Raw genomic sequence first — 20,531 nt, 5'->3', positions numbered from 1 at the left:
CCAGGGCTCCCTTTATATTTCCCTTCTACGGATTTCACATTTTCTGAGTTCTGTTTACTAAACTACATATGTTGGATAATAACAACCTTTCTGTTTCATACTCAAAGGCATATTTGCAACTGTAGCTTTTTAACAGTCTAAGATTCAGAGTATTATCAAACTTCCTTGAAAAAAGGCAAAGGCATTTCGGATTTTAGTATTAAATATGACAGTCCTACCAAGGGTAAAGATGTAGGGTCTTTTGTGCTTTTCAAAATTAAAGACACTGAATTGTAAGCACCCACATCCACACTCTGTTCCTGGACCCCACCCAGGCTTGGAACCATTTGTCTCTGCAAAGTGGGTACCCGTTTTCGAGGAAAACCACAGAAAGTAAGTCCCTAAAACAAAACCTGCTATAAAGAGCACTGCCTAAGACTCCAAAAGCAGAAGTGAGTCAGGGGCCGATAGCTCCGTGAGGCAGAAAGCTGTGAAAGAACATCCTAGGTGCAGAAACAGAGCACCAGAGCCCCAAGCTCACCAGGAAACATTCTGTAGAAACATTTCCATTTTGATCATGTAAAGGAAGGGGGGCAACTTGACACTAAGTATTATGCTTCTTAGTATTTTTCAAGATGTCTGTTTTACAAATGAAACATGTAATGACTTGAACTGAAAGCAATATTACTGCCATCTATTAAGTCATATTTTCTTCTCCTATTCTACACTACTGGTAAAACCTGGATAAATGCTATTGCCTCAGTTGCAGAAAGGGAAAAGCAAATCATTTCTCTCCCTGGCCCCAAAGTTCTATAATCATTAACCTCGCCAACAACACAATCAGAAATGACAAGACTCAACTTCACAAATATAAATTCAAAAACTAGAAATCAGAATTGAAAAAACACAAACCACCTTTTTCAAAATACATGGGCAACGAGGCTCATACTGTGGTAGCCAGTATCAGATAGTAACTAAACGCCTGCTGCTATTCAGATTGCCAGCAAACGCGAGCCAGTTCGCCCTCTCAGGCGTCTCCTCTTCTCTGGAAAACAAAAGAGCTTTATCAGACAATTATTCCAGGAGATGGAGCTCAATGCACAACTGAGAAGCTTCACTGGTATTCTTGACCAGAGGGTATAACTTTCATAACACTCTCTCGTTTCCATTCAACATCACGTGCCAAATTTACAGCTTCACCTACCATCTCACATTCTCACTCAGCTACATACGGTGCTACAGAAGCCAAGCCCATCCATGACTTGTGCGGGTACAGGGGTTTGCATTTCCTGTGCAGACCACATGCTTGCGTCGTGCTGTTTGTTTAACCAGCATTATGTTTTTTAATTCTTATCTTAACCCTTAGAAGTTGGTACCATCGCCATCCTGCTGTTTTATGTTAAATAAGGCACATGAGGGACAGAGAGAGCAGGCACAGACTAGGACTCCCTTCCATGCATCGCAGTACGTACTTTCTCAACTTGAATGCACATGTGCATATAAAGCTGTGATATATAAGGAGATCTAGCCCATGAGGCCTGAAAGTCCCCTTTAGAGGTAGGAAGGTGAAAAACTAACTTCTTTCATATTTGGGTAAATTAGGGAAAGCAAAATATTCTTTGATGTAGCTAAGTGGTAAAGAATCCGCCTGCCAGCGCAGGATACGCAAGAGTTGCAGTTTTAATCCCTGGAATGGGAAGATCCCCTGGAGGAGGAAATGGCAACCCACTCCAGTATTCCTGCCTGGACAATTCCATGGAGAGAAGAGCCTGGCGGGCTAAGGTCCATGGGGTTACAAAACAGTTGGACTGAGAGACTTAGCAACTGAACACACACACACACAGAGAATATTCTCTAGTTAACATGCAAAACTTTAATGAATTTCTGGACTTTTAAATGACAAAGAAAGGGAGCAGAGCAAGCAGGGAGAAACAGATCTTCCGGGCTCTTTGTTTCAGAAGAAGGGATGGAATTAAACAGCACTGGAATAATAAAGTGATGGAACAGGAGGAGAAGGAAGAAGTGAAACACCAACCAGCAGGGCACCCTGCAGGTTTCTGAATGAGATGTGTGTTTAAGATGCAGGAAGTCACAGGAATCTTAGGATGGCTGGGCTAAGGGGCAGGAAGCCAGAGACTATGACACGGCATTAATCAGAGATGGACACAGAAGGGAAAACAGTGATAACAGCAGATAGAACAGCTGGCCCTTCCAAAGTTCTGGGAAGGTCGGCACTGCCGATGACCAGCTCAACAGGCTGGCGAGCCTCTCTCCTCACCGCACGCCTTCACCCTTCTGAGAGGTCCCGCTGCACAGCCATTGGCCTGGTTCTTACCTTAACCCAGACCAGCTCTGGGAGCCCATCTGTTACCGCTGACTTTAGGCCCTATTCACCAGAGCCCAAGCCTGACGCCTCACACAGCCACTCTGGGTCCACTCCCCATCACTGAACTAGACTCTGGCTGATAGAGCACAGCTCTCTGTGCTTAAATCCCTGCCCATTGCATTGTTTACTGTGTTATTCCTGCTTCCTCAAACGGAAGCTTTTGAGAATAGAAATGGTATCTCTTTCCTCTCAAGTTCCACAGTCTCCACGATAAGAACTCAGCAGATTCTGGACCACTGATCAAAAGGAACGATGTTAGTACCAGAGGGTCGTGGTGTTCCAAACACAAGTCAAGGTAGGCTATTTTTTTTTTTTTTATGGAGGAAACTGCTTTTTGATGATGTGTTGGTTTCTGCCATACAGTGACGTGAATCAGTCATAGGTATACATATGTCGCCCCACTCTTGAACCTCCCTACCACCTCCCACCTCATCCTCTAGGTTATCACAGAGCACAGGTTTGAGCTCCCTGGGTTAAAGAGCAAATGCCCACTGGCCATCTGTTTTATATATGGTGATGTGCATGTTTCAAAGTGGCTCTCTCAGCCTGTCCCACTCTTTCCCATTCCCAAGTGTCCACAAGTCCGTTGTCTGTGTCTCCGTTCCTCCCCTGCAAACAGGTTCATCAATACCGTTTTTCAAGATTCCATATATACATGTATCAGTTCAGTTCAGTGGCTCAGTCGCGTCCGACTCTTTGCGACCCCATGAATCGCAGCACACCAGGCCTCCCTGTCCATCACCATCTCCCGGAGTTCACTCAAACTCACGTTCATCGAGTATATATGCATTAATATACAACATCTGTTTTTCTCTCTGACTTACTTTGCTCTGTATAACAGGCTCTAAGTTCATTCACCTCACTCAGTTCAGTTCAGTTCAGTTGCTCAGTCATGTCCGACTCTTTGCGACCCCATGAATCGCAGCACGCCAGGCCTCCCTGTCCATCACCAACTCCCGGAGTTCACTCAGACTCACGTCCATCGAGTCAGTGGTGCCATCCACCCATCTCATCCTCTGTCATCCCCTTCTCCTCCTGCCCCTAATCCCTCCCAGCATCAGAGTCTTTTCCAATGAGTCAACTCTTCTCATGAGGTGGCCAAAATACTGGAGTTTCAGCTTCAGCATCATTCCTTCCAAAGAAATTTCAGGGCTGATCTCCTTGCAGTCCAAGGGACTCTCAAGAGTCTTCTCCAACACCACAGTTCAAAAGCATCAATTCTGTGGTGCTCAGCTTTCTTCACAGTCTAACTCTCACATCCATACATGACCACTGGAAAAACCATAGCCTTGACTAGATGGACCTTTGTTGGCAAAGTAATGTCTCTGCTTTTCAACATGCTATCTAGGTTGGTCAAAACTTTTCTTCCAAGGACTGTCTTTTAATTTCATGGCTTCAGTCACCATCTGCAGTGATTTTGGAGCCCCCAAAAATAAAGTCTGACACAGTTTCCACTGTTTCCCCATCTATTTCCCATGAAGTGATGGGACCAGATGCCATGATCTTCGTTTTCTGAATGTTGAGCTTTAGGCCAACTTTCTCACTCTCTTCTTTCACTTTCATCAAGAGGCTTTTTAGCTCCTCTTCACTTTCTGCCATAAGGGTGGTATTATCTGCATATCTGAGGTTATTGATATTTCTCCCAGCAATCTTGATTGCAGCTTGTGCTTCTTCCAGCCCAGCGTTTCTCATGATGTACTCTGCATAGAAATTAAATAAGCAGGGTGACAATATACAGCCTTGACGTACTCCTTTTTCTATTTGGAACCAGTCTGTTGTTCCATGTCCAGTTCTAACTGTTGCTTCCTGACCTGCATACAGATTACTCAAGAGGCAGGTTAGGTGGTCTGGTATTCCCATCTCTTTCAGAATTTTCCAGAGTTTCTTGTGATCCACACAGTCAAAGGCTTTGGCATAGTCAAGAAAGCAGAAATAGATGTTTTTCTGGAACTCTCTTGCTTTTTCAATGATCCAGTGGATGTTGGCAATTTGATCTCTGGTTGCTCTGCCTTTTCTAAAACCAGCTTGAACATCTGGAAGTTCATGGTTCACGTATTTTGAAGCCTGGCTTGGAGAATTTTGAGCATTACTTTACTAGCATTGTGAGATGAGTGCAATTGTGCAGTAGTTTGAGCATTCTTTGGCATTGCCTTTCTTTGGGATTAGAATGAAAACTGACCTTTTCCGGTCCTGTGGCCACTGCTGAGTTTTCCAAATTTGCTGGCATATTGAGTACAGCACTTTCACAGCATCATCTTTCAGGATTTGAAATAGCTCGACTGGAATTCCATCACCTCCTCTAGCTTTGTTCGTAGTGATGCTTCCTAAGGTCCACTTGACTTCACATTCCAGGATGTCTGGCTCTAGGTGAGTGATCACACCATCATGATTATCTTGGTCATGAAGATCTTTTTTGTACAGTTCTTCTGTGTACTGAACTGACTAAAATGTGTTACAGGTAGGTAATATGCTCTGAAGGAGCATTTACCAAGTAGCAATTAAGAAAGGTTGGTATACAGGAACCGCTATAAATTTGTTTTTATTTATCTCACTACAAACAGTAATTTTGAGTTACCTAGCTACAAGTATTAGTTATCAAATATTAGTGATAAATGCAATTCATCACATTTTTTCCTTGAGAGATGTTCTCCCCAAGCTCCTTTTAAAGAGAGTCTTGAAAACTGACTAAAAAACAGAATTTGCTGTCAGCTAATTCACCCACTGAGAAGCTGGTCTGCAGCTCTTCCGGTTTTGTTTAGAAACTTTGTGCAATTCCTTTTCTGCCTCATAAGAACGATATAAAAGTAAATGGTTTATGGTACAGTTTAATAATCTCTTATCTGCTGAGAAATGTAGCCATAAAAAAAGTCATGCAAGATATACCTTAGGGCAGTGATTCTCGACTAGGAGTGACTTTGTTATCCCCAAGGGGACATTTGACAAGAGTTGGAGACATTTTTGGTTGTATTGGGGAAGGGGGTGAGGGGGTGGGGATGATACTGACGTCTGGTGAGTGAGACAGTAATGAACACGACAGACTCTACAAAAAAGAAAAAATGGCAAACGCTTCATTAAATAAAATATCCTGGTGGCTCAGACGGTAAAGAGTCCGCCTGCAGTTCAGGAGACCCTGGTTCAATCCCTGTGTCGGGAAGATTCCCTGGAAAAGGAAATGGCATCCCACTCCAGTACTCTTGCCTGGAAAATTCCATAGACAGGGGAGCCTGGCGGGCTACAGTCCATGGGGTCGCAAAGAGTCAGACACGACTGAGCGACTTCACTTTCACTTTTTCACTTGATAAATACTATTTTTTTTCTAGACACCAATAAAGTGCGTACACACTGGATTTTAAAATCCCACGATTATACATACCCTGGGAATGGGGAAGGAACAGTTGTAAGTAGACATCTGGCATCCATTAGGCCTGATGTTATGATACAAGACTGTTCAAGAAATTCTAATAGCAAATAAGCTCTGTTTCTCAGCAGAAGGGATAGGACAGATCTGACCCTCTGCTATAAACCACTCTTAACCACATCAAGACACTATTTTATCTTCTGGTACATCAGCTGGTAACAATTTAACAGTAAAATATGTTACTAATAGACAACTTCAACCTTTAAAAAAATTAAGCATTCTCTGCCAAACAAATGTATTTTGATACAAATTGTGATCCAGCTCAGATCAAGCCTCTATCTTCATTCTTCTCACAAACTAAGTAAAGAATTTCCATCACTAAACATTCCCGTTTATTGTCTGGGGGAATGAAGGAGAGTGTTACATGTTGACGGGAAACAACAAAATTCTGTAAAGCAATTATCCTTCAAGTAAAAATAAATTTAAGAAAAGAGGGAGGGGATGTATGTATACATATAGCTGATTCACTTGGTTGTACAGCAGAGACTAACACAACATTGTAAAGCAATTATACTCCAGTAAAAAAGTTTAAAAAAAATTTTTATGACTGAACCCCCCCCAACACACACACACAGTGACAAAAGTCAGAAGTAGCAAACAAAAACCCCTTAGAATTTACTGCAAAAAAGTATAATCAATGCAAAGAATCAAGGCAAAGGATTGTTTTCCTCCAAGTTACCCAGCTACTTTACAATTCCCAAAGCTGCCTAAGGGTGAAGTCGCACTGGCTCTTTTCACTTGTCTGTTCACTGCCACTCGCCCCCCACCCCCACCCCCGACCCCCACCCCAGCCCCTCGCAGGAGTCCAGTACTGCGCCTCATCCTTAAATATCACTAGGCGCCTTCTAGGTGAACAGCGGGTGACTGGGCGTGGATGGTGGAGTGGCACCGGCTCCAATTAGGAATCCACTCCAGGAATAATAAGTCGCACGACCCTGGTCCTAGATGAAGACCTGGCCTATGCAAACTCAAGATAAAAAGGACCTTCAAAAGTCCTCCCGTAGTTGCGCCCTCAACTCCACGTGCGACTTTGCTCCCTACTAAGTGCGAAGCGGGGCTCTCCCACCTGCCCGCGCAGGTTCCCGGGAAGCGGCTCCCGCCCCACGAGGGCGCGCCGCGGGCTGCGAGACTGGCTCACCTGGCCGCAGCACCTATGCACCTCCGGTCGCCCCCAGGTGTTCGCACACGGAGGTGCAGCCTCCGGTGACAACGCGGGCGCACAGACTCAGGGGTACAAACTCGGGGTCCGCTCCCAGGTGTGCACTCAGGCAGCGCGCACACAGAGAGAGGCAGAGACACAGGCGTGTGGATGAGGGGAGTGCTCCCAGGTGTGCAGAGCCCGGTGCTCCCGCGCGGGTGAGCACACTCAGGTGTGCACGCGGAGTCTTGCGCAGATCAATCCCGCCACACAAGGTAAGTCTCGGCAGGGAGCCCCTCAAGCCCCGGTCGGCATCCTGCCTGCATCAACTCACCTCCTCCAAAAATTTGGTCAGATCGTACACTTTGTAGTGCAGGATCAGCCAGGTGCTCTTGCTGTGGTTGTGCTTCTGGATCTCTTCCAGGGTGTAGTACTTAACGGGTTTGCTGGACTCCTCGGCCATTTCTTAACGCAGCGAACTTAAGGCCCTAAAAGCAGCACAAGAGCGGGACGGAGAAGAGCGGGCGTCTCTGCGAACTCGCCCTGGGACATTCCCAGCTGCCGGGCTCGGCTCCTGGGGAGGTCTGTCCTCACGGAGGAGGGGAGTGGCCGAAGTACGGCCTCCGACGATTGGCCAGAATTCCTGTCGCTCAAGGGCCCCGCCCCCGCCCGACACTCTCCACCAACCCGGCGGGCCCCGCCCAGTGAGCAGGTGTTGATTGGCTGCAGAAGATGCCCTTCACAATCACAGCTTAGGAGAGCGCGGGGGGCGGGGTTTCCCCGCGTCTGCGCGGAAGGCGGTGGCGCCGGGGTCAGGGTGTTCGGGATCGCGTGGACCAGGCGGGGTGACCCACGCAGAGTCCACCTTGTGCAGGGCAGCGACCCCACATCAAAATCGCCGCGGTTTCCCAATCCGATCAGACCTGGGCGTTCGTTAATTTGTAACAGAGTCCTTCCGCAGCGAGTGTAAGGGCCTGAGAAATGCAGAGCAACCTGGTGGACGTGGCGGCGGACGAGTGTGCTGCCCGGAGCACTGCTTGACCCATCCCCTCCCGCCCCAGAACTGCCCCATTCTCTCAGGAGAAAAACAAAACAAAACCCGGGAACTGTTCCAAAAAAGCAAAAGCGGCCTCAAGTGTAGGTTCTGAGGACGTCGGTGGCTCTGAAGTTACTCTCTCTTCACCCCTGACTAGGCGAGTACTTGTACTAGTGTCTTCTGTCTTTTCTCACCAGTATATTGGTTAAGGTAAATTCCAAATGATTGATAGCTCTTGGAATAGAGTCTGGAGCAGTACGTCCCCAGCTGAGCATCCATAGGAAGATTTACAAATGTTCCATTTTAAAAGGCGGGGGAGAGAATTCCAGCACGTAAAAAAAAAAAAGTAGTCTGATTTTTGTTAAGGCCTTTTTCAGCAATGGTATTTACTTCCAAAAAGAACGACACAATGGATTACACATGTAGGTCATCCTCCAGGAAACAGCACAGTTCTTTCCACTCGCTGCTGCTAGTGTTGGTTTCCTACCCCCTTGCTTACCTCTTCCGTAGGAATGCAAGGCCAAGAAGACAAGTTCCCAAACATTCCAAATACTCTTTATCCATTTCACATGATGGAATGCTTTGTTTTCAAATACTGCACCAGCCTTGCATCTCTGGAATAAGCCCTACTTGCTTATGATATGTAATTCTTTTTTTTTTTTTTCCAATGTGCTTTTTAAATTATAAAGGAGGCAGAAATATACAATGGAGAAAAGACAGTCTGTTTACAAGTGGTGCTGGGAAAACTGGTCAACCACCTGTAAAAGAATGAAACTAGAACACTTCCTAACACCATACACAAAAATAAACTCAAAATGGATTAAAGATCTAAACGTAAGACCAGAAACTATAAAACTTAGAGGAAAACATAGGCAGAACACTCTCTGACATAAATCCCAGCAATATTCTCTATGATCCACCTCCTAGAATAATGGAAATAAAAACAAAAATAAATAAATGGAGCTTAATTAAATTTACAAGCTTTTGCACAACAAAGGAAACTACAAGCAAGGTGAAAAGGCAGCCTTCAGAATGGGAGAAAATAATAGCAAACAAAGCAACTGACAATTAATCTCCAAAATATACAAGCAACACATGCAGCTCAATACCGGAAAAATAAATGACCCAATCAAAAAATGGGCCAAAGAACTAAACAGACATTTCTCCAGAGAAGACATACAGATGGCTAACAAACACATGAAAAGATGCTCAACATCACTCGTTATCAGAGTAATGCAAATCAAAACCACAATGAGGTACCATCTCACGCTGGTCAGAATGACTGCCATCAAAGAGTCTACAAACAATAAATGCTGGAGAGGGTGTGGAGAAAAGGGGACCCTCTTACACTGTTGGTGGGAATGCAAACTAGTACAGCCACTATGAAGAACAGTGTGGAGATTCCTTAAATTAAAAAAAAAAATAGAACTGCCATATGACCCAGCAGTACCACTGCTAGGCATACACATCAAGGAAACCAGAATTGAAAGAGACATATGTACCCCAGTGTTCACTGCAGCACTTTACAATAGCTAGGACACAGAAGCAACCTAGGTGTCCATTGGCAGACAAATGGATAAGGAAGTTGTGGTACATATACATAACGGAATATTACTCATCTATTAAAAAAGAATGCATTTGAGTTAGGTCTGATGAGGTGGATGAAACTGGAGCCTTATTATACAGAGTGAAGTAAGTCAGAAAGAGAAACAGCAATACAGTATATTAACACATATATATGGAATTTAGAAAGACAGTAATAATGACCCTATATGCAAGACAGCAAGAGAGACACAGATGTAAAGAACAGACTTTTTGACTATGCAGGAGAAGGCAAAGGTGGGACGATAAGAGAGAATGGTATTGAAACATGTATATTACCATATGTAAAGTAGATGACCAGTACAAATTCGATGCATGGTGCAGGGCACTCAAATCCGGTGCTCTGGGACAACCCAGACGGATGGGGTGGGGAGGGATGTGGAGGGGGGTTCAGGATGGTGGAACACATGTACACCCAGGGTTGATTCATGTCGATGTATGGCAAAACCCACCATATATTGTAAGTAATTAGCCTCCAATTAAAATAAATAATTTAAAATAATAAATTTTAAAAAAGTATAGTTTATTTACAATGTTGTTGGTTTACTGATTTGTTTCAAAGAGCTCACTTCTGGCCTCTGATTTTCTCCACTGTTTTTCTTTTTTTGGTCACTAATTTCTGCTCCTTATTGAATCTTCCCTTCTGCTTGCTTTGGGTTTCTTTTTTTTCCTAGTTTCTTGAGGTGGGAGTTTAGATTATTGAATTGGGATTTTTCCTCTTTTCAAATACATGCATTTAGTGTTATAACTGTCCAAATGTTTTAAAAACAGTAAATCAGGTTATGTATACCATTACCCTAACAGTTCCCAGGTCTGCTGAATCTCCACATGACTCTGGCAGAGCAGTGTGTCAGTGACGACTGCCTCTATAATCCAATGTCAAGACTGTTTCAGATTTCAGTGCCAGTTCTGAATAACTCCAGAAGTGGTTAAAACAAAACTTTGGTGCCAGTGACCTGGATCCTATTCCTGGTTTAGTAACCTATCAGATGCATGACTATGGCCTAATCAGTTAACTCTCTAAGCCATTGCTTATAAAATGTTTAGCCAGGGTCTGGGACAAAGAGAGCAATCAACAGATTTTAGCAAATGCTATTATCAAACAAGACTTCCTTACTTTAAAACACTGGTATAAGGAAACATCCTACATGGCAAGTGCTCCAAGGTGAAGCGTGTGCCAAGTCCCTTCAGTCGTGTCCAACTCTGTGCGACCCCATGGACTGCAATTCCCCAGCTCCTCTGTTTGTGGGATTCTCCAGGCAAGAACTGGAGTGGGATGCCATTTCCATCTCCACCAAGGTGAAGTAAATTTAGGCAAACTTAGAAACAAATCTAAGAAATTAAAAGGAATACAGATATTTACAAACTTCCTGATGTTCCCTCCAGCAAAGAAATTTTAATAAACATTTAGAAAACCAACTCTACTCCTGAAGTTCCTCAGGTGAAATATACTGTAGAAAGCACTCACTCTTCTACTAAAAAGCCAAAATAAGCAAACATCATTACGTTTTTTATTCCTTTTCTAATTCCTCCTGCCACTCATGCACAAGACACACTTCAGCAGCTCTTTACTTCCCATTGACAAATCATTATGTTTGCTATAACCATAGAAACCAGGTTCCCTTGACAAATGGGCACTCTACAAAGATGGACTCCAATTCAAATCTACATGGATAATTTGCATTAAACCCGTGTCTTAAATACGTTCAGTTCAGTCGCTCAGTTGTGTCGACTCTTTGCAACCCCATGAATTGCAGCACGCCAGGCCTCCCTGTCCATCACCAACTCCCGGAGTTCACTCAGACTCACATCCATCGAGTCAGTGATGCCATCCAGCCATCTCATCCTCGGTCGTCCCCTTCTCCTCCTGCCCCCAATCCCTCCCAGCATCCGAGTCTTTTCCAATGAGTCAACTCTTCGCATGAGGTGGCCAAAGTATTGGAGCTTCAGCTTCAGCATCATTCCTTCCAAAGAAATCCCAGGGTTGATCTCCTTCAGAATGGGCTGCTTGGATCTCCTTGCAGTCCAAGGGACTCTCAAGAGTCTTCTCCAACACCACAGTTCAAAAGCATCAATTCTTCGGCACTCAGCCTTCTTCACAGTCCAACTCTCACATCAATACATGACCACTGGAAATTAGCATAGGTTAACTGTTCCCTTCTAAAAATATCTATTTCTCTAGTATACATATCCTATGTAGTTGATTTCCAAACAACTCCCCATCTATTGGCAATAATTTCCAAAGCTTACTAAATTTTAAAAATTTTCATTCATTTTAAAATGGACTTGAAGTTGTTTTTACCCACGTATATTTATAACACACCAGAATGTCAGCTGATAATCTCTAATCAATTGACTATCAGAGGCAGAAATGAGGAGCAGAGAGCAACAGATATCATCTGATCACAAAGAATACAAATGTCATAAGTTCACTGCTGAGGTAGAGCAACTGTCCTCAGTAACTTCAGACAAGGCAAGCTAATTATATGTAGGAAAGCTTATTATAAATACATTCTTAGGCATATTTCCTTGTATGTATTCCTACATATTTCCTTGTATTTAATATGTCCATCTTTAAACAGGAGCAGGTAAATAAAAAGATTAAATGTTTGATTGTACATGATTGCAATATTAAATTTATTTTTAAAATCTTTTTGTCTCCAGCACAAGTAAATAGAACAGAGTAAAATGGTATAGATAAGGAAAACTCCAGATATGCTATTTAACTTTGTAGAAATTCAGGGTTCTAGACAGTTTTATGAAATACAGCTGATGGTGTTATCATCATCAGGTCTGCCAAGTCAGAAGACTGGGAATCATAGAGGTCAGTCTCCTCTTTATCCCTACTACCACTGCCCCAGGTTTGCCTTTCAGGATTAGCTGCCTGTCTGTTTACAGTAACTACCTTACATGTTCTTCCAGCCTTTAGTCTTGAACTTCTCAGACCCATCTTCCATCAATAATGAACCCCAAATTAAAATCTGATCACATCACTACTTGTCTGTATTAGTATCAGTTGCTCAGTTGTTTCTGACTTTTTGCAATCCCAAGGACTGTTGCTTGCCAGGCTTCTCTGCCCATGGGATTTTTCAGGCAAGAATACTGGAGTGGGTTGCCATTGCCATCTCCAGGGGGATCTTTCCAACCTAGGGATCAAACCCGGGTCTCCTGCATTGCAGGCAGATTCTTTACCATCTGAGACTACTTGTCTAATACCTTCCAATGTCTCTCAATAACTAAAGTTCAAATTCCTTACCGAGAATCTGAAGATCATCCAAGATCATTCAAAATCTGCTTCCTCTCTCTAGCTTCCTCCTTTGACCTTTCCCCCTCAAGCCTCATGGCCTAGCAACAGTGAGCTATTTTAGATCTCCCACATGTAGCATTCTTTCCTCTCTTTCACATCCTTGCTCAAGCCCTGTCCTCTGCTGCTTACCGTAAGTTTACCTCTTACCCCTTATTCTCCCTACCTCCTTTATCCTGGCCAAAGACTCAGGACCCTTTTTGACTCAGCTTAGGAGTCAACTGTGGTTGAGGCATGTGCTGACCACACCCTTCCCCTCCAAGTAATGCTCTGTGCTCCTTTATTCTCCAGTCATGGCTATCACGCACTCACTACATCACCGGTCTATGTGTCTGCCTTTCTCACTGGACCAAAAGTTCCTCAAGGACAGGAATGGTTAGTCACATCTGTATCTTCAGAGCCTAGCACAGTGCCTGGCACTCAGCACATGCTCAGTAAATGTTTTTGAATGAATAAGGGTATAAAAGTGATACAGAAGAGGGTAGGTACTTGGAAAAATCATAAATATACAATAATAATACTGAGAAATGTGGATTAATTTATCTGTCACTAGCAAGAACATCAGCTAAGTTTTAAATATTTCCATGGACATCTACTGAAACTGGGGGTAATCATCAGTTAGTTCTATTAAACCTGTAACCTGCTATCACTGATCAAATTTGCTTTGTTTTTACAAAATCTTGTGTCTCTAAGTGTCACATGGCCTAAATAATAAGAAATGTTTGCCCAAGTTGTTTATTAGGAACTTGGAGTCAGCTGTGTCCAGTTCAAGCTCCAGCCAGTTAAGACTGGTTTAGATGGTAAAAGTATCCACTTGGTGACCTTTGATATCTGAAGGCCAAAATCTCCACCCTAAAAACATACTAATGCCACCATTTTCTGAGCAAGTGTCCCATGAGGAAGTCTGGGGCTTAAGCTGCACAATGATGATTACCTCATTTTTCTTGCTTCTAATTTCCCCATGCTCCTGCTACCTCAGATCCCATAACTATCCCAAGTTCCTTGCCTTTGGGGAAGTGGATATGAGATTTGTTTTCCCATCTCCTCACTTGGTGGCCTCGAGAATAAACCCTTTCTCTGCCCAACCTCATTTGGCTTGCTGCATGTCAGACAAACCTGGTTCAGTAACACTATTAAAAGTAAAACTGTTTTATTTCTTTCTAGGCCTAGGAAATTAGGGGAAAGAAGCTAAAAGCAAAGAGCAGCATGTAAATAATTTTAAATGAATGAATGGATCTAACACTAGTCTAAGGTGCTCAATGCAGCCACCTAAGCGTACAAGTAACATGGATGATGGAGAGGGCAGTAGAGTTCTCAAAAGTTGGGAGCCCCATGTCAGAAACACAGCTCCCTACCAGAATAAAAGTGCCATCCAGGACCTCCAGGGCTTCCCAGGTGGCGCTAGTGGTGAAGAACCCGCCTGCCAAGGCAGGAGACATAATGAGACCCCAGGTTGGGAAGATCCCCTGGAGGAGGGCATGGCAACCCAATCAGTATTCTTACCTGGAGAATTCCTTGGATAGAGGAGCCTGGAGGGCCCAGCTCATAGGGTCACAAAGAGTCAGACATGACTGAAGCCACTTAGCATGCACACACGCACAGGACCTCTAAGGCTGATGTTAGAAGGAAGTAAACGTTCGTTTCCAGGTACGCAACTGCATCCCTCCATATCCTTCTGTCCCTGATTCTCTCTCTGATTACTGATACCACTCCCCACCACCTACTATGAATACTACGTTATCTTCTTGACTCTCTGGCATCCGTGTGGATGGAACCCTTTCTTTGCTGTTTGCAGCAGGGCCAGAATATTTAAATGAACTTTACTAAAGGATAGCATAAAAGAATTTTCCGCTATGAGAACCTGACATAGTTCCTTCACCTTTAATAAACGAAGCAGTGATGCCAATTCAGAAAGTCTGTCTGACTGACAAACCTCAAGTGACTGTGAGGTGCACACCCAGTGAGCACCCTTTTTAGGGACCCACCCTACCGAGTCCACCTCTCCCTTTGTGTGTTTGAGGGCAGCGGATTATATTCTACCCATAAATACAATCTTAGACATCCAAATTCTTCAAATTCCAGGCAAAGGTACATGCTGAACTCAGCCCTAACACCACCAAGGTTTTGTCATCTTAGTTCCAGTTTCCTGTCTAAACAGCTGACTCTTCCCCAGGTAATTTTTCTAGAAATGACCTTCATCTTCATGTGGTACTTGGCTACTCACAAAATATGGTCTTATCTTTGCATGTCCTGACAATTTAAACATGATCTAAGCCAATACAATGATCTTAATCTTCATAAAAAAGATATATACAGTCAAACTATCAGGCAGAATTCTTAGGATTCTTTTCCATCTTGAATGCCTGTGAGTGAGATAAAGGGAAACTTAAGTAACTCATATCTGGAAAACTGAATAGGCTTGCCAACAGGCTTGTCATCAAAATGTATCCTGTCAGGAAAGTTTTTCCCTGAACGAAAATTCTTGCCATGCTAAGTCACTTCAGTTGTGTCTGACTCTTTGCAACCCTATGGACTCTAGCCCACCAGGCTCCTCTGACCATGGGATTTTCCAGGTAAGAATATTGGAGTGGGTTACCATGCTTTCCTCCAGGGGATATTCGGATATTCCTGACCCAGAGATCTAACCTGTGTCTCATGTCTCCTGCCCTGTCAGGTGGATTCTTTACCACTAGCAACACCTGGGAGCCTAGGTGGCACTCTTATGTATGAAACATTACATCATTATGTATAAAACATTACATTACTTGTAAAACATCTATTTCTGCTTTATTGACTATGCCAAAGCCTTTAGACTGTGTGGATCACAATCAACTATGGAAAATTCTGAAGGAGATGGGAATACCAGACCACCTAACCTGCCTCTTGAGTAATCTGTATGCAGGTCAGGAAGCAACAGTTAGAACTGGACATGGAACAACAGACTGGTTCCAAATAGGAAAAGGAGTACATCAAGGCTGTATATTGTCACCCTGCTTATTTAACTTCTATGCAGAGTCCATCATGAGAAACACTGGACTGGAAGAAACACAAGCTGGAATCAAGATTGCCGGGAGAAATATCAATAACCTCAGATATGCAGATGACACCACCCTGATGGCAGAAAGTGAAGAGGAGCTAAAAAGCCTGTTGATGAAAGTGAAAGAGGAGAGCGAAAAAGTTGGCTTAAAGCTCAACATTCAGAAAACGAAGATCATGGCATCTGGTCCCATCACTTCATGGGAAATAGATGGGTAAACAGTGGAAACAGTGTCAGACTTTATTTTTTTGGGCTCCAAAATCACTGCAGATGGTGACTGCAGCCATGAAATTAAAAGAAGCTTACTCCTTGGAAGAAAAGTGATGACCAACCTAGATAGTATATAGATACTATATATTACTTTGATGACTAAAGTCCATCTAGTCAAGGCTATGGTTTTTCCTGTGATCATGTATGGATGTGAGAGTTGGACTGTGAAGAAGGCTGAGTGCCGAAGAATTGATGCTTTTGAACTGTGGTGTTGGAGAAGACTCTTGAGAGTCCCTTGGACTGCAAGGAGATCCAACCAGTCCATTCTGAAGGAGATCAGCCCTGGGATTTCTTTGGAGGGAATGATGCTGAAGCTGAAGCTCCAGTACTTTGGCCACCTCATGCGAAGAGTTGACTCATTGGAAAAGACTCTGATGCTGGGAAGGACTGGGGGCAGGAGGAGAAGGGGATGACCGAGGATGAGATGGCTGGATGGCATCACGGACTCGATGGACTTGAGTCTGAGTGAACTCCGGGAGATGGTGATGGACAGGGAGGCCTAGTGTGCTGCAATTCATGGGGTCACAAAGAGTCAGACACAACTGAGCGACTGAACTGAACTGAACTGAACTGATGGTTGTAAGTGAACGTGCATATATATTTTGAAGCCATCTCAAAAACTACAGAATGATCTCAGTTCATTTCCAAGGCAAACCATTCAATATCACAGTAATCAAAGTCTATGCTGCAACCACTAATGCTGAAGAAGATGAAGTTGAATGGTTCTATGAAGACCTACAAGACCTTCTGGAACTAACATCAAAAAAAGATGTCCTCTTCATCATAAGGGACTGGAATGCAAAAGTAGGAAGTTGAGATATACCTGGAGTAACAGGCAAGTTTGGCCTTGGAGTACAAACTGAAGCAGGGCAAGGCCTAACAGAGTTCTGCCAAGTACTATAAATAAATACCAATGAACACTTCACTTGATTTGGGGACTGTGGGCTCTTCCCATATCCCATTCTTCTGCCTCTCCAAAATCATTGTTATCCTGAATTCTGTTCATCATGTCCTTGCTTAGCATAAGGAAAAAAAAACCATATGGATATATCAACAATTTATTCAGCTTTCTTGGAGAATGATTGAGCTTTCTAAAAATAGGATTATACTCTTTGTAGTCTTCTGGAACTTTCCTCCCCATTCAAAATCATGTTTTTAAAAATTCATCCATATTTAATAGAAGGTGAACATAACAAGTGAACAAGAATGGTCTTAGCAGCATTCTTCATAATAATTCTAAACTGGAAGCAATCTAATTTTCCTTCAGCCTCAGAAAGGATAAATATATACACACAATGGAATCCTATCCAGCAATGAAAATGAATAAAATACTTCTACCCTCAACAATGTGGATGAATCTCATGAACATAATATTTACAAAGAAGCTAGACACAGGAGAGTTTGTGTTGTACGATTCCATTAATACAAGGTTTCAAAACAAGCAAAAGTAATGTATGATGTTAGCAGCTGGGACACTAGTTGCCTTGAATGAAGTGGGTAAGTGGCTAGGAGAGGGCACCAGGAGCACCTCCTAGATACAGATAATGTTCTACTGTTAGATCTGGGTGGTAGGTATATAAGGATGGTCATTTTTGATAAACCATCTAAGTGTGTACTTACGATATGTTCACATTTTAATTTTGAAGGTTTACTCATGTTGTTGCACATAACTGTAGTTCATTATTTTTTGTTTGCCATATAATATATAATTATGTAAATATAATTCAGTTTATCTATCAATTCCCTTGTCCCTGAACATTTGGGATTTTGTTTGCTTGTTGTAGCTACTTAATTTATTCAACAAACAATGTTGCTACAAATATATTTCTTGGTGCACATATGCAAGAATCTCTTTAGAGGAAGTCTATATAAGTAATTTCTAAATCTAAGGGTATGTTACAGTATTCAACTTCAGAAGATTACATTACATTATTTTCAAATTTTCATTCTTGCATTCCAACAGTGTATGGGAGATCTAATCCTGCATCCTTATGATTTTGTCAATACTATGGTATCTCGTTGTGGTCTTATTTAGATTTGATAATTAACAATGTTGAGTATCTTTCCACAGGCTTTTAAGTCATCCTTCTTCTTTCTGCAAAATACCTGTTCATGACTTCACTGCTTTTTTCTATGACACACTGTCTTACCCTAAACTGATCTGTGAGAGTTCTTTATATAGTCTGGAAACTAACCACTCGTGGATTACTTTCATGAAAATATCTTCTCCCAATTTGTGACCTGTATCTTCAATCTATTTTAATTCTGAAGAACATATTTTCTCAAAGCTTTTTATTATGGACAAGTTCAAACAAACACAGCAAAAGTGGGAAGGAGGCCAGACAGCCCATCTTTTAGTCAGCACGGGGCTCAGCCACTGGCCCTCTCCAGCGGCCATACCCTGAGGATGCATCCTACCTCTGTTTGGGAGACAGCAACGGCCTTGCGCCGGGCCACACCATTGCCAAAGCCAGCTTTCTCTCAGAGAACCGTGGGTGCAGGATGAACGGCTCATGCCAGTAAAAGCTATGGCGGGAAAACCGGGCACACAGCGGAATGCTGGGAATGTTCAGAGCATGCTGGGAGCACGCAGAGTATTCTGGGAGCCCTCGGAGTAGGCTGAGAGAGCTGGGGTACGCTGGGATAAGTTGGGGTAAGTTGAGGGCGCTAGGGGTGGTGAGGGGAGGTTTGGGATGGCCAGGCATGCTGGATACAGTACCCCTGAGCCACGGAGAGGGCGCTGAGGAGCGAGAACACGCAGGCCAGGAGACTGAGGAGACTGAGGCCGGAAGACGACTGCTTGCCGAGCCTAGAGGGAGAGAGGGAACTGCGGAGGTTGCTCCAGGCCGGCCTCCCAGCCTGCCGCTGCCTCACCGCGAGGCTCGAGCGTCGCCTCCTGAGCGGTTCTGATGGCCTTGCTTTGGCAGGAGGCGCCTGCTGAAGAGATAGTTGTAGCTTTTGAAAAGGGAAGGAACCAAGATTCGTTCTTTCACGAAGGCCCACGGGTTCCAACATTAGGGCATCTAATTTAATCAGTAATTTATAGAATCGCCTTTTAAATAAGGCACTTACGTAGGTAGAGACCTTGGAGATATTTCCACCAATTCCATGCGGTGCGTAAGAAAATGAGGCCCCAGGGGAGGAAACTTGCCTGTTGACCTTGGAAGCGGTGGGTAGGGCCGGTGGGAATCCAACCGCCAGTCAGGCTTCTTCTTCCCACCAAGGCCCCACAGAGGGAGGACCAGTGAAGCTCCGGCGGGGCTGGACGCTGCTTAGACGGCAGGTCACTGATTTCACAGCCTGGGCGCTCACGATGACCTTGGTTCTCTTGGGGTTTTGAGTCATCAAATGGACAATTTGTAGGTACCTGTTCCTTACTGTAATACTTATCACCAGGGCAGAAATGTGTTTAAAATGTTATTTTTAGTCAGCAAGTTTTCCATTAATCAGCTTGGATGTGAAAGGTGCTACTCTCTAAACAATCTGTTAACAGATCATCTGAATTTTGAGCCTTCCAATGGAGTCCTTACACAGTCTAGGGCAAGAAATTTGTGCATTTTAATTTGTAAGTTTTGCCAGTTATGAATTGAAAAAAATGTTTTCATGTAATGCTAAATAATAAAATTAAATAAATTCCTGCCTATTCCCGAACAGGTCAGAGTTTTTTACACAGTTTTCTGATCAGTCTATGAAGCTGACAAGAGAAGGGGAAGACCACTCACAGGACTTTTTTGGTGACTTTGCTGTAAGATATTTAAAGGAAGAATGAGGCAGAAAGTAATTTTAGTGGGAAATGTGTTTCAGAAAAGAAAGCAACAAATCTCTAAATTTCAACTGTCTAACCTATTTTCACTAACGTGCACTTTTGTACTTCTGGGCCCAAGCCGTAATCAGTTCTTTGTTTTTTTTATTTTACTTCATTCATTATTGATGTTCTTTACTTTGGTGAAGTAGACTGAGTTGGCCTTGGAACTTTGTTCTTCATTAAAAATTTTTTTTTTCCACAACAGTGAGCATTTAGCATAGAGAGAGAGTAGAAAAACAGAGAGAAGGAAGGAATGTTTCTATTTTTACTATCAGCAATCATCTTAATTAGGTACACCAAATTAATTAACACCTTGTGTGACTTTGTGTTAATCTTTCTAAGAGTACTTGCAGTTTTAAAAGAATTCCATGATCTTTAATAAAGAAAATTTCAAGTGCTGTAGTACTTGAGTGAGAAAGACGTGGGAGCCAGAAGGGCAATGCCACCATTGGTCAAATGGCACCATAAGGGTATTTGGTTACTGAGATCAGACCTAAGGCTGGTCACACTCCAGATTCCAGGACTGTGTTACTACTCTTCTTAAAGAGAGAAAATA

At 43.2% G+C, this 20,531-nt stretch overlaps 1 protein-coding gene across 2 annotated transcripts in view; it reads right to left on the bottom strand.

Annotated features, from left to right (window-relative positions):
* Positions 1 to 7,493, bottom strand: part of CYB5A (cytochrome b5 type A) — a 34,874-nt gene extending 27,381 nt beyond the window's left edge. Inside the window, exon 1 of one of the 2 annotated variants that reach the window (XM_068993545.1) lies at positions 7,256 to 7,493. In XM_068993545.1, the coding sequence (XP_068849646.1) occupies positions 7,256 to 7,384 (129 nt within the window). In that variant the 5' untranslated portion in view covers positions 7,385 to 7,493. The remainder of the gene's footprint in view (positions 1 to 7,255) is intronic. The other variant, XM_068993544.1, reaches the window with a different exon arrangement.
* Between the last annotated feature and the right edge of the window lie 13,038 nt (positions 7,494 to 20,531).

The sequence above is a fragment of the Capricornis sumatraensis genome, chromosome 21, assembly GCF_032405125.1.
Source record: "Capricornis sumatraensis isolate serow.1 chromosome 21, serow.2, whole genome shotgun sequence".
Lineage (NCBI taxonomy): Eukaryota > Metazoa > Chordata > Mammalia > Artiodactyla > Bovidae > Capricornis > Capricornis sumatraensis.
Note: the sequence above shows the minus strand (reverse complement) of the source record. Positions and strands in the feature narration are given on the sequence as shown.